Raw genomic sequence first — 14,496 nt, forward strand, 5'->3', positions numbered from 1 at the left:
TCAATCTATCTGAAGGCTTACTACCAACATCCCCTCTTTTTATCCTACCTTCTACACAGGCTTCCTTCTTTCATGATTTTCCTGGAATTCTCCTCCAACGATTATGGGGTTTGTGTTAGTTAGGCTGCTTTACATGCAAGGAACAGAGATCAACTCAGGCTATTGTTGGGGGCTGGGAGGTTGCTGTAAGTGAAAGAGGATATTAAAACTTTTTAAAGTCTCAGTTTAAACCGAGATGGCAAAATGAGATGAGATACCACCACATAGATTTGCAAGTTGACGAAGAAAGAAAACCAGTTTCACATCTTTGACCATCAAATTCCAGTCTATACAAGAAGTTAGAGAGGCCAGGAAAAGGTTGTTAGAAATTAGGGGACAACTTTTGGAAAGAGCTTTTGGTGTGCTATCAGTCCTACTCTTTCCCCCACCGAGGAGCAGGTAAAAGGTAATTCCTCCTCCATCTCAAATCTAGGTGAAAGGTCTTCAGAGAGATTTCTCAGATGGTTCAGTATGTGTCCCCTGCAGTCTGGGCATTCAGGTCTAGTTTATGACTCATTCCTGAGAAATCTAGGGAATAAGTGGCTGACGAGCTAACCGCACTGACAGCAGAACACATAAGAGGTGGCTGCTGCCCTGGGCTGGGCCTGCACTCCCGAGTTTGTCAGGGCAAAGAATGGAGGAGTGTTTCTTTTTTATTTATTTATTTATTTTTTTTGCAGTGACATTTGATATACAGTTTTATCAGAAGTAATATATTTAGGTTACAGTTATGTGAAAAAGAGAAACTATGTGAAATTATAGGCTTTCTCCTAGAATATCCAAAATGCTCATCAACAGTTAATTAGTACAAGAAAGATGACCACCAGGTGATTGAATAGAGTGTTTCTTGTCGACTTGTTATGAGGGAGAGTTAGGGAACAGTCATGTGAAATCTTGCCGGGGACAGCTGACTAGGGTGTTGGGGGCCAGTGATAGGTCCCCAACAGAAAAACAGAGATTTTGTATGTGTGGGAGGGGAGTGCAGAATTGAAAACCAGGGACCAATAGAAAAGTTGTTACCAACTTCTAAGGACAGTACTTGACCTGGATCAAGGGAATGCAGATGAAATCTCATTTGAAATGGGGAAGCTTATCCTCCAAGAACCTACTAAAACACTCCCATGACACAATGTGTCAGCCTTAAATGCCAGCTAGGTCCAGAAAGTGGACATGAGCTTGAGACAGTATCAGTCAAGTGAGAGCTTTCTTACCATTTTCCATGTTTCCCTCTTCCCTTCAGCACTGAGAGAGGAATCACAGAAGCTCAAGGCAGAGGAAACGGCGGCAGGCCCAAGTTAGGAAAGGGGATTGGCATAACTTTGAAAGAAGTTTAAATTGTCGCAATATTCTGAACATATTAATTACTTGTTGGAGGACCTTTTGTTACCACAAAGAAACCAGAAGTCATAGGATTTACCATATATTTTATTGAGCAGAAGTCAATTGCCTCACAGTATGAGTTTTAAAGGAAAGAGACAAAAATTAAGTTGCTTGACTTCCCAAGGGTAATGCTTGTTGGTTGTAACACAAATGAGGAAAGGGAAGACTGAAGACAGAATGATATCAGCGGTGGTTCTAGGCATGACTCCTCCCCACATTTCTCTCCCCTGATCTGTGACTGTCCATCTCATTGGCACCTCTGCTTTGCTCTGCATACCTGTCCCCCTTCTCTTCTACTTCCCACAGAACAGTTCTTGCAGTATTCTCCAGCCCAGTTCTAAAGACATCTGGTGCCATCATCCACCTTACCAAAGATGACCAACAGCCTTTGTCCATAATACCACCTCATGGCACAAACTGTTCCTCGGTCACCTGCCTTACTCAGCAGCCTCCCCTGAAACCCAGGGGGCGGGGAGGAGAAAATACTTAGAGCTGCTTCTCTGAACTTTAGCTAGAATGGGATATTTGGATACTAGTATAGAAAACAGTCACTAACATACCCAGGCCAAGGCTACTTCTCCTAGATAAAAGGAAAAGGAACCTTAGATTAAGCCCAGGAATAGAGAAGGTGAGGGGTTATTACAAGTCATTAGATAATTACAGTCACAGAGCATTTTTATTTTTGTCCTTTACTGGGGCACAGGACAGGGATTCTTAAAAGTTCTTTGTACACTAACAGCGAATTTTTAAAAATTAGGTTCAAGACTCCTTACAAAAAAGTAACATTGTTTCTTTGAATGTTAATTTTCTTGCCTATAAAATCAGAGTCCCTAGGTGATCTCCAAAAGGATTCACATTTCCAGCATCTGCTTTTCCATGTCTTGTCTAATCCTTACAAGTTCCTTTGAGTTAGATATAATTAGGCCAGTTTAAAGATAAGAAAACAGGCCCAGAGAAGTTAATTGCCCTAACCAAAGTCACAATGTTAGTAACAAATGGAACAGAGATTTGAACCTAGGTGTGTTAGGCCGCAAATCCATCTGCTTCAAATAGCCCTCTGAATCTGTGATTCAGTGAATTGGGGCAGCTCTAAAGAGATTACTACCTGGCCAGTGTTTCTGCTAGCTCCTGTTCAGTTTTCTCCAAAAGGGGCTGAGAAGAGGCCACTGCCACAAGAGAGGGTCACCACAATGGAGCTATGTCACCCCAGAAGTCAGAGAAGAGTACATAATAAAGCTCTCAACAGGCCAGGAGGAGTAAACCAAAGCAGAGCCAGACACAGCAGGGAAGGCAGAACAGTGCAAAGCAAACTAGCCAGTACAGTGTGGGGTCAGCTTCTGGGAAGGGACCCCATTAGATGGGGTGTCTGAGAAGCAAGGAGTCTTCTGCACAGTCCTAATCTGCCAAGCTCCCACTTGCAGTGTTTCGAGCTTTTACTAGGAGACTTTTACATGCCCCACTTTCTTTGGCTGCATTCGCCAATAAATGGTTAATTGTTACCAGAAGCATCATCTGAATCACAAAGAGTAACAATGAGATTCTCACATTCACCCTTGTGCTGGGTACTGTGTTTTTAAGAAGAAAAACGGTCCATACACCTTTATATGGAAGTTGGAAGAGAATAGAATGTGAATATTGCTTTTTCAGTATTAATAAGGCAATAGAGAAAGCTACATCTTTAGTCAGAGTGTATTTGATAATCTATTTTTAAATTATTTATAGCAAAGAATTAATCATGTTATCAAGCTACAGGTTTTATGGTTTCTTTTAGATGCTAAGAATGTAAAATCCATTGTGCTCCTGATCCACTGCAACTTTTAGATTGATTATTGTGTTTTGTTGGGTAGAAGTTCAAATAAATAACCAACATTAAGCTGATGGGCTAGGGTAAATTGAAAAAAGAAACTCCATCAGAAATGAGTTTGGAAGGATTAAAATATTCATGAGATTAGTTCAAATAAGAAAGAAAAACGCAGGCCGTATAAACGGGAATATGTAGGTTGGAATAATAAAGCCTTCCACTTCTTATTCTCTAGATATCAAATTAGACTAACTCCAAAAACGTAATGAATTCTTGCTTATGAACTACTACCTCACTCTAGTCCATCTCAGAGGCAGAAGCTGCCCTCTCCTGACCGCCTTTTCTGGCCACCCCACAAGTTAGGAGAACTCTCCCTTTCTCTCTCTCTCTACTCCCTCTTCCCCTTCCCACCAAAGCTGCCAGAGAAGGAGAAGAGCCAATATTTGCTTTCTGGTGCCTCAGATCACTGCCCACCAAAGACTTGCAGTTTGCCAAATTTGATTTTCTTCAAAATATTTTTTGGCATGTATTGTGTCCCAGGGATACAGTAATGAAAAGATATGGAAGAGAAGTTTTTACTTTCTGCTCTCAGCGTTTTCATCTAATACGAGAAACAGTTATGCTAGTACAAAGTATAGACGAGGGCTGAATAACTCTTGCCCAGCTCTCTGGCCTGAGTTCCGGTGGTAGCCGCCTTAGCTGGGCTCCTGGTCAATTGAAAGACCAGACCTGCAGATCTCCTTCCTTACAGCATAAAATCCCTGAGGGTTCTGCTTTGGCTGACTTGGTCTGTGAAGAAAATTTTCCCTTTGAAACACTGCCCTAAGTCAGGGTTCCCCAACCCCCAAGGCCACGGACCAAGATTAGTCTGTGGCCTGTTAGGAACTGGGCCACACAGCAGGAGGTGAACAGTGGACAAGCAAGTGAATCTTCGTCTGTATTTACAGCCGCTCTCCGTCACTTGCATTACCGCCTGAGTTCTGCCTCCTGTCAGATCAGCAGAAACATTAGATTCTTTTAGGAGCGTGAACCCTATTGTGAACTGCACATGTGAGGGATCTAGGTTGCATGCTCCTTATGAGAATCTAATGTCTAATGATCTGTCACTGTCTCCCATCACCCCCAGATGGGACCATCTATAACCAAGGAAACATATCACAAGCACAGCGTTTTTTTCTGTCTTAACCAGCAATATTTGCAGTGTCTTACATACTGTTTGGCATACAGAAAGAGCTTGATAGTTACTTGTTGAAAAAAGGAATGAACAGATTGGACTCATTTGTCCAGCTTTCTTATAATGCAGAATCAGGGCTCCCACTGATTCTACATTATAGTGAGTTGTATACTTATTTCATTACATATTACAACGTAATAATAATAGAAATAAAGTGCATATGTAATGCACTTGAATCATCCCAAAGCCATCCCCCTCTCCCACCCAGTCTGGGGAAAAATTGTCTTCCACAAAAACAGTTCCTCATGCAAAAAAGGTTGGGGACTGCTATCCTAAATGGAAATAAGGTTCTATAGTACTGTTGTACAATACTGTTGTTTAGTTGTAGAATAAGTTAAGCGAGCCTCTGGACCTGTCCAGAAATCTAGCAGCCATGATTTTCAACATCATTTGTATGGGAAAATACTTTCTGAATTCCAAATAATTGTCCTGCCTATGTTACATAAATAAAGTACAACTAATGGGAACATATAACACAGAACTAATAAAACACAACTAACCTTGATTATTCTCAGATTAACTCGTTTGGAGTAGTACAGTTTCCTCATTTTTCACATTGCTGACTACCTGACTCAGTCCCTGAATGTTACCTCCTCAAAAAAAGCTTTCTCTGATCACCTGATTTAAAATTGAGAATTTTAGTTTTTCTTCCTCATACACATCACCACCTGAAATATTATTTATTTACCTGCTTACTTATTTATGATCTGGCTTCCCCATTAGAATGTACATATCACAAGGACAGGGTTTTTTTCTGTCTTAACCAGCAATATCTGCAGTGTGTTACATACTGTTTGGCATACAGAAAGAGCTTGATAGTTACTTGTTGAAAAAAGGAATGAACAAATTGGACTTATTTGTCCAGCTTTCTTATTCTCCACTCTTTAAAGCAGCCTTGCTGTCACAGTGTCTCATCGTCCTTAAGAAGGGATATTGATTTCATGATCTCTAAGCATCTTTCAAGGCCTAAATTTTATGATTCTTTGCTCTCTCAATAATGACATTTGTGAACATATGAAAATCTCGAGAGGACAGAGAATCCTGTGCTTCATTTCTGTCTGTATTTCTCACCTGAACCTAACTTATAACCAGGTCTATCAACTTTCTCAGCCCCCTTAATCCCTCCCTACTCTCCTCTCCTCGTTCTGTCTTTCCTGCCCCAGGAAACACATGCCAAGAATACATCTAGTTAGATGAAGTCAGACAGAATGCTACCCGAACCGATAATAAAGTCTTCATATTTCGGTTGTGGAGTAGTAAGTTGTGTGATATGAAGAGTAGACTGCCACACAAATGCTAAACTATTTGAAATTCTGCCTTTGGAGAGACAGTCCTTTGAAAATACAAATGGTCTTGTGTAAGAGATCTTAAACTAATTCACATTAAGGTATTAGTAAATTATTAGATCATATCTTCTAATTGGAGGAACTAGATTCTTCAGTAAAAATGTAACCTGAAAATTCAGAAAAAAAATGTTTAGAAAGGAGAACTGAGGATGATGGAAAATAAAATTTACTGACATCATAGTTTTACCTAGAATCAGGCTTGATAAGGCTTTTAATTTTCTTTTTTTTTTTTTTTAAAGAACACTATAAAATCACTCTGGAAGATGCTAGAAAGAAAATAATCAAAGAAACTTTGTTGCAACTGGACCAAAAGAAGGAATGGGCCACACAGGTATAATTCAATTTTCTTAAAAACAGAACAAAGCAAACATTTTCCCCCTATTTTTTCTTTGGGTATATTATAGTGGTTAAGAACTTTGGACAGATTCTCAGATTTGGGATGCTCAACCTGTAATAATGGCTGTAACACAATATTAAAATAAAAGTTTTGAACGATTTATAAAATGAAATATAATTTGTCTAAAAAATACTTTATTTTATATCCAAACCTAAGAACGTGGATTCTGAAGGTAGACAGTTTGAGTTTAAATCACAGTTCTACACTTACTGGCTGTATAATGAATTTGTTACTTAGCTTTTCTGGGCTTCTGTTTCCTAATCTATAAAATGGAGAATAATACTAGTATTTACCTTAAAGAAATAGTGTGAGGATTAAATGAGATGATTTAAGTAATATAGTCTCTCACAAGAAGCAAGAGCTCAGTGAATTTTTTCTTTTTTTGAGGCAAGATCTTGCTCTGTTGCCCAGGCTGGAGTGCAGTGGCACAATCACAGCTCACTGCAGTCTTCACCTCTTGGGCTCAAGCAATCCTCTCGCGTCAGCCTCCTGAGTAGCTGGGACTCAGGCATGTGCCACCACTCTTGGCTAATCAGTGAATTATTAATCAGTTTTATTTTTAAGTATAAGAAATACAGGTTGAGTATCCCTTATCTGACACATTTCAGATTTTGGATTTTTTCAGATTCTGGAATATTTGTATTATACCAGTTGAGCATCTCAAATCCCCAAATCCAAAATCCAAAGAAGTCCGGGCTGGGTGCAATGGCACACTCCTGCAATCCCAGCACTTTGGGAGGCCAAGGCGGGTGCTTTGCTTGAACTCAGGAGTTTGAGATCAAGCTTGGGCAACAGGGCAAAACCCTGTCTCAGCTAGTCCCAGCTCAGTAGTGCCAGCTACTTGGGGCACTGAGGCAAGAGGATTGCTTGAGCCCAGGAGGTCAAGGCTGTGGTGAGCCGTATTTGCGCCACTGCACTCCGGCATGGGCAACAAAGTGAGACTTGTCTCAAAAAAAAAAAAAAAAAAAAACCGAAAAACTGAAATTCTCCACAATCTGAAATCTTTTGAGAGCCAACATGATGCTCAAAGGAAATGTTCTTTGGAGCATTTTAGATTTCAGATTCTCAGATTTTGGATGCTCAACCTGTAATAATGGTTGTAACAAAATATTAAAATAAAAGTTTTGAATGAATTATAAAATGAAATATAATTTATCTAAAAAGTACTTTCTTATATACCCAAACCTAAAAGAATATATTCTACACTGCTGGCACTTTAAAAATTTGGGGTATAAAATATTTTTGAGGCATAATTTTCAATCTTATATGTTCTCTAATTCCTTTGTTTTTACACAAAATATCTGAATTTTTTTTTTTTTTTTTTACAGTCGTGACCTCTCTTCAAACTATCTGCAAAATCAGTGAGGTCCTCACTAAGATTGTCTGTTCATCTGGGACATTTTTTTCTCAGAATCGTAAACATCTGGTCTCTTTTCAAAAAGATTCCTTATCGAATTTCAGTTGCTGTTATTTGTTGCATCCATGTTGGTTCAGTTGTTCTTTTACTCTCTTATTGCATTATTTTTACTAATTTACACAAATACAGAAGGTTTTGGAAAACTGATCAGCAATTTGCTCATGCAATTCAGCCACTTTGTAAGTGAATCTGACTCACTCACATGGTGAAATCAACCATTAAGTAATCTGACCATAGTTAGATGATTCAAAGTAGATATATAGGCCAAATAAGCCTACAATTTCAAGCATATATCGTGAGGACTATTCTAAATATTCTTTCAAGCATTTCACATTTAAGTCCCTCAGCAATCCAGTAAGCTGTAGAGATTTGCTAATGAGGAGACTGGAGTACAGAGAGGTTTTATGACTTGCCTAGAGCAAGTGGGAGAATCGAGATTCATTTCAGGAGGGCTCCTTCAGATCACTGCTCCTAATCACTAAACTATACATTTTCTTTTCTCCACATAATGTCGAACACTCACATACTTGAATGAATTTTCCTCATTTTAGCTGGCTATTTTATCATACAGTTCAACATCCTACAATCCCAATGCTGTGCAACCTTAGATGCACATTAGAGTCACCTGAGAAATTTTTTTTAACCCAGGTGATGCCTGCATCTCACCCATAGAGAAGGCCAATATATTGCCCTGGGATGTCGTGTGGGCTTCTGGGTTTTTCAAAGCTTCTAGGAGATTCAAATGTGTAACTAAGGTTGAAATCATTGATCCACTGTTAGTGAATCCAGCCATTAGCCAATTAACTTCAGTTAGGAGCAACTTCTTGCTTTCGTCCAAATGAAATTCTGTGTTGGAGGAAACTAGAATTATTTGTTGTAGCTGGAGTATAAAAATTCCTGGCTCCTAAGAAATATAGGTCCACTTGTAATTTAATAAGCATGACTTACAGAAAAATTTTTATGGCAAATCTTTCAACTCTTAAAGACTTTAATAGGGCTGGGCACGGTGGCTCACACCTGTAATCCCAGCATTTGGGGAGGCCATGGTGGGTGGATCACTTGAGGTCAGGAGTTCGAGACCAGCCTGGCCAACATGGTGAAACCCCCATCTCTACTAAAAATACAAAACTTGGCCAGGCACGGTGGCGGGTGCCTGTAATCCCAGCTACTCAGGAGGCTGAGGCAGAAGAATCTCTTGAACCCAGGAGCAGAGACTGCAGTGAGCCAAGATCACACCATCACACTCCAGCCTGGGTGACAGAGCAAGACTCCGTCTCAAAAAAAAAAAAAAAAAAAGACTAACAGATAAATTTACCCTTAACACACTTTTAAATCATTTCTGTCCCTGTTTGTGATATAGATTATTTTTCTTAATTTTTCTTCTTTTGGTTGTGCCCTTCAGTTACTAAATATTGAATTTGTACCATAGTATCCACATAAAAGCATCTCGCAGAGAAATACAGTTGGTTATTCACTATAAAATTCTTTTCAATATCTATGTAATTGAAAATAAATTTATATTTTATGAACCTACTGACAAAGTAAGACTTTTTTGTCTTCTTTGTCCAAAATGCCTTTCTTCAGGAGACTAGTTACAGCCTACCCTGAAACTACTTGCTGTTAGATTTACAAATAAGTATGTTGTTATTACTGACATGCAAAATCTTTTCAAATTAAAAAGATAGTAATCTGTTCATGTTTTTGCTGTATGTTGGATTATGTCTGTGACTATAAACTTAAAGAATGTTTGATCACTGCAGTTTAACCATCTGAATTGTGAAACATGATTTCACCATAGCAGTCAGATTTGGTCACAATGGAGGTGAATTGAATGGTCAGTTACACATTGTCCAGTTCTCCAAATCACCCGTAATAGACAGTGTAAATCAGCAAAAGCAATACAATAGGATAGTAAAGAATGAACAACCAAACCAAAAGTTCTCAAGTTCCTAAAGTAATTGCAGACACAATCTAAAATGAATGATCAGGATAACTGCACATCACTGTTGCTAAAATTGTGAATCAGCATGTGGCAACTCTTCCTTAATCCAGAAACTTTCTTTTAGAATGCTGTAAAGCTCATTGACAAGGGCAGTTATCTAGAGATCTGGGAGAATGACTGGCTCAAAAAAGAGGTGAGTGGAATTTATCAAAATATTTTCTTCGTTCTCATTTTTTTAACTGGAAATGACTTTTAATCATGAACTGAAGTCATGGAAAAGGCATGGTACCATGACTGACTGAGACAAAATAAAATTCAAATGGAGTCCTCATCTCATTACAAGCTGTTACTCAACAAATATCATAAATAATCTCAATAATAATTAGAAAAAATGTTGGGGTTTATAATTCACATAGTAAACTCAAATGTGCAGTTTCTTTATGTCCTAAAACTTGATTTGGTCTTCCTCATGAGCCTACTTCCTCCTGGGTGATGGGGCAAGTCTAAAGGACCATTCTAAGCTGATTCTCTGCTGGGTTAAATTGCCTCTTTTGAATGACATGGTCTCCTTTGGTCTGTACCACTGACATTTCAACCAGATAATTCTTTGTTATGAGGTACTGTACTGTTTTCTCTAAATTGTACATGCTGGTCTTCTGCTCTTACTTCCGTATCTCCTTACCCTCATCTGTCTAGAAAACTCCAACTCACCCTCAGGCTTGGACTTTGATTATCAATTTCCATGTGAATCATTTTGTAATCTCTCCAAGAAATCTTGGTTGCTCCTTCCCCAGTGTTTTCTTGTTTTATTGTAACTCTTGCTAAAAGATGTTGAAATTGTCTATTTATGCGTCTGTCTCATTAATACACAGAGCAGGCTATATCTTTTCAACTATATGTCCATGGTACCTGATAAATAATCTGTGCTCATTAGTTACTGAATGACTGAATGTCAATGAATATAGATATATTCACTGAAGGGATTAATCAAATAAATAGCTTAGATCATAGGTTAAAACCTTTGTGAATTGTTTATTGTAGTTCAAGATGGTAGGCTGCATCCTGCCTCTCCTGAGGGCTCACCGAAATAAAATTATAAAAATTATAAAAATACAAAAAGAACTCATCCACAAAGAGAACAAGAGGAGTTAACTAGCAGGTGAGATTCCAGAAATCTTCTGACAGACAAAAAGTAGATGTGAGAGTATGTTGTTGGATGAAACGGGAAGCTATTACTTGGGCCAGATGTTAAAAGAGGACTACAGAGGATGTGCAAAACTCAATGTTTTTGGAAACCTGGGAGATTCTCTGCTCAGAGTCTGTGTGTGCTATAGATGGTGGGAATGGGAACTGGAGCAGAAAACAAGAGGGTTACTTGATGATCTGAATAGGGAGCATCTGTATCAGTAAGCATCCACCATCACCCTCTACAATTTCCCTCACATACCATCAAAGTATTTACTTTTGAACTAAGAACCTGATGACTGTCCTCTGAGAACACTAAACAAATTATCGGATAAAGGCAAAGGTTTCTAGTGCAGACATTAGATGTTTCTGTGCCCCACAGAAAATCCTTCCTATGTTGGCATTTAGGAAGCCACAACCTAGTATCCCACTCTTGCCTTCTCATCCTTTGGGATTTGCCAGTTCACACCATCTGCCATACCGCATACAGTCTCCAGTCCACATTCCCATTCAGAGGAAAAATTTGGTATGAAAACAGACCTATTTACACAGTGGTGGGGAAAATCCATGCCATTCCCCAGACTTTTCTTAAATATAAATAGACATCCAAGGACCACCAGGCATTTGAGTACATTTGGCACAACAGAAGAGAAAGACCAAGTGAATTAACAACAAAATAAAAAGTAAACAATAACAACAAAAACAGCCTGTGGAAGAAATAGAAAAAATTTAGGGAACCGTGAAGGTCTTTTTTTTTTTTTTTTTTTTTTTAGAGACGGAGTCTTGCTCTGTTGCCCAGGCTGGAGTGCAGTGGCGCAATCTCGGCTCACTGCAAGCTCCGCCTCCTGGGTTCACGCAATTCTCCTGCCTCAGCCTGTCCAAGTAGCTGGGACTACAGGTGCCTGCCACCACGCCAGGCTAATTTTTTTGTATTTTTAGTAGAGACGGGGTTTCACCGTGGTCTCGATCTCCTGACCTTGTGATCCGCCCGCCTCGGCCTCCCAAAGTGCTGGGATTACAAGCGTGAGCCACCGTGCCCGGCCCCGTGAAGGTCTTTTATTAGTATAATCAAAATAATCTGGCCAGGCATAGTGGCTCACACCTCTAATCCCAGCACTTTGGGAGGCCGAGGAGGGCAGATCGCTTGAGGCCAGGAGTTCAAGACCAGCCTGGCCAACATGGCAAAACCCTATCTCTACTAAAAATACAAAAGTTAGCTGGTCAAGGTGGCTTACGCCTGTAGTCCCAGCTACTTGGGAGGCTAAAGTACGAGAATCGCTTGAGCCCGGGAGGCAGAGGTTGCAATGAGCCAACATCCCGTCAATGCATTCCAGCCTGGGCGACAGAGCGAAACCCTGTCTAAAAAAAAAAAAAAAAAAAAAAAAAAATCTGGCCAGACACGTTGGCTCACACCTATAATCCCAGCACTTTGGGCAATCAATGCAGGCAGATCACTTGAGTGCAGGAGTTTGAGACCAGCCTAGGCAACATGGTGAAACTCCATCTCAATATGTATATACTTTTTAAATCTGAGAAGGCATTTTATTTATAAAACAAGATGCTTTAAGAATAAAAATCAATTATAAAATAGGAAACAGACCAGGCATGGTGGCCCACACCTGTAATTCCAGCACTTTGGCAAGTCAATGCAGGAGGATTGCTTTAGCCCAGGAGTTTGAGACCAGCCTGGGTAACATAGTGAAACCCCATCTATACAAAAAATAGAAAAGTTAACCAGGCATGGTGGTGAGCACCCATAGTCCCAAATACCCGGGAGGCTGAGGTGGGAGAACTGCTTAAGCTCAGCAGGTCAAGGCTGCAGTCAGCTGTGATTGAGCCACTGCACTCCAGCCTGGGCAACAGATTGAGACTCTGTCTCAAAAATAAAATAAAACGGGGAACAGAGAACAACTCTCAAAACAGGGAAGACCACAACACAAAAAAGAAAAAAAAAAGGAAGAAGAAAAATAAGAGACATAGAGTACTAATGTAAGACGTACAATATCCAACTAATACACAGTAATTTCAGAAAGAAAGAATAAGAACCAGAGCAGTGGCTCACTCCTGTAATCCCAACACTTTGGGAAGCTGAGGTGGGAGGATTGCTAGAGCCCAGGCATTCAAGACCAGACTAGGCAACATAGCAAGATCCCGGCTCTACAAAAAATAAAAAAAAAATTAGCCAGGCATGGTGGTGCATGCCTGTGGTCCCAGCTACTCAGGAGGCTGAAGTGGGAGAATCACTTGAGCCCAGGAGGTCAAGGCTGCAGTGAGCTACGATCACACCATTGCACGCCTGCCTGGGTGACAGACTGTCTCAAAGAAAGAAAAAAGAAAGAAAAAAAGAGCAAATAGAGGGAAGGAAATCATCAATGAAATAATAGAAGAAAATTTAAGGGTTCTGAAAAGGACATGAATTTTCAGAATACCAAGAACAAAAGGAAAATCCTAAAAGATTCTGGCAGAAGCAGGTGGGGGTGGGGGTGAAGTTAACTACAAAGGAATAAGACCCAAACTGACATTTGATTTTTCAATAGCAAAGTTCAGATGAAAAATTATTTTTAACTTGGAGTTCTATAGTCAGCTAAACTAGATTAAGGACAAATAAAGCTATTTTCAGAAATGCAAGGGCTCAGAATACTTCTCATGCTTTCTCAAGAATTTACTTAACCATGTATGTCAGCAAAACAAGAAAGTAAACTGATGAAGAGGAAAACAGGAAACAGTATACTTCCCAGTATACCGGGGAAGAAGTGTTTGAGGATGATAATTGTGTTGCAGGCCTAAAAAGCATCCCATCCAAGTTGAAACTGATCTCAATTCCAGGCTCTAAACCCACATATTCAACAACCAGCTGTGCAACCAGTGCAGACATCTCAAACTCCTAAATTGACTGCATCTTCCCTTTTTCTGAAAACTGCCTCCTCTTCTACTCTATCTGTCCCACTTAAGGATCCCACCATTATCCAGTCACCCAAGCCAGAAACTTGGGAGTTAAGTCACCCCTGTGTATACTCAGGGGATTTGTTCTAGAACCCCCCCCCCCCCCTCCCCACCCTGCCACTTATACCAAAATCCAAGCACACTCAAATCTGGCAGTCAGCCCTGCAGAGCCCATGTTTATAGCGTGGGTTATAGTATGTTTATAGTATATACCTCTGTATATGCGGGTTTTGCATCCCAGGAATACTGCATTTTTTATGTGTTTGGTTGAAAAAAATTTGCATGTTGGCCAGGTACGGTGGCTCATGCCTGTAATCCCAATACTTTGGGAGGCTGAGGCAGGTGGATCGCCTGAGGTCAGGAGTTTGAGACTAGCCTAGCCAACATGGTGAAACCCCATCTCTACTAAAAATAAAAAAATTAGCTAGACGTGGTTGTGGGTGCCTATAATCCCAGCTACATAGGAGGCTGAGGCAGGAGAATCGCCTGAACCCAGGAGGCAGAGGTTGCAGTGAGCTGAGATTGCACCACTGCACTCCAGCCTGGGTGGCAGAGTAATCTAAAACAAACAAACAAAAAATCTGCATGTGTTGTTCAAGCACCAACTATTTTATTTTTATTTTATTTATGTATTTATTTACTTTTGAGACAGAGTCTCACTCTGTCACCCAGGCTGGAATGCAGTGGCATGATCTCGGCCCACTGCAAACTCTGCCTCCCAGATTCAAGCGATTCTTGTGCCTTAGCCTCCCAAGAAGCTGGGACATGCCACCATGCTCCATCTAATTTTTTTTTTTTTTTGTATTTTTGGT

The 14,496-nt window shown here is 40.0% G+C and overlaps 1 protein-coding gene across 3 annotated transcripts in view; it reads left to right on the forward strand.

The window, feature by feature from the left end:
- The window catches only part of CCDC83 (coiled-coil domain containing 83), a 75,719-nt gene that overhangs the window by 36,235 nt on the left and 24,988 nt on the right, over positions 1–14,496 (forward strand). For all 3 annotated transcript variants that reach the window (XM_058446542.1, XM_032168100.3, XM_032168101.2), the window contains 2 exons: positions 6,040–6,131; positions 9,681–9,749. In XM_058446542.1, the coding sequence (XP_058302525.1) occupies positions 6,040–6,131; positions 9,681–9,749 (161 nt within the window). The remainder of the gene's footprint in view (positions 1–6,039; positions 6,132–9,680; positions 9,750–14,496) is intronic.

Source organism: Hylobates moloch, unplaced genomic scaffold, assembly GCF_009828535.3.
Source record: "Hylobates moloch isolate HMO894 unplaced genomic scaffold, HMol_V3 SCAFFOLD_11, whole genome shotgun sequence".
In the NCBI taxonomy this organism is placed as follows: domain Eukaryota; kingdom Metazoa; phylum Chordata; class Mammalia; order Primates; family Hylobatidae; genus Hylobates; species Hylobates moloch.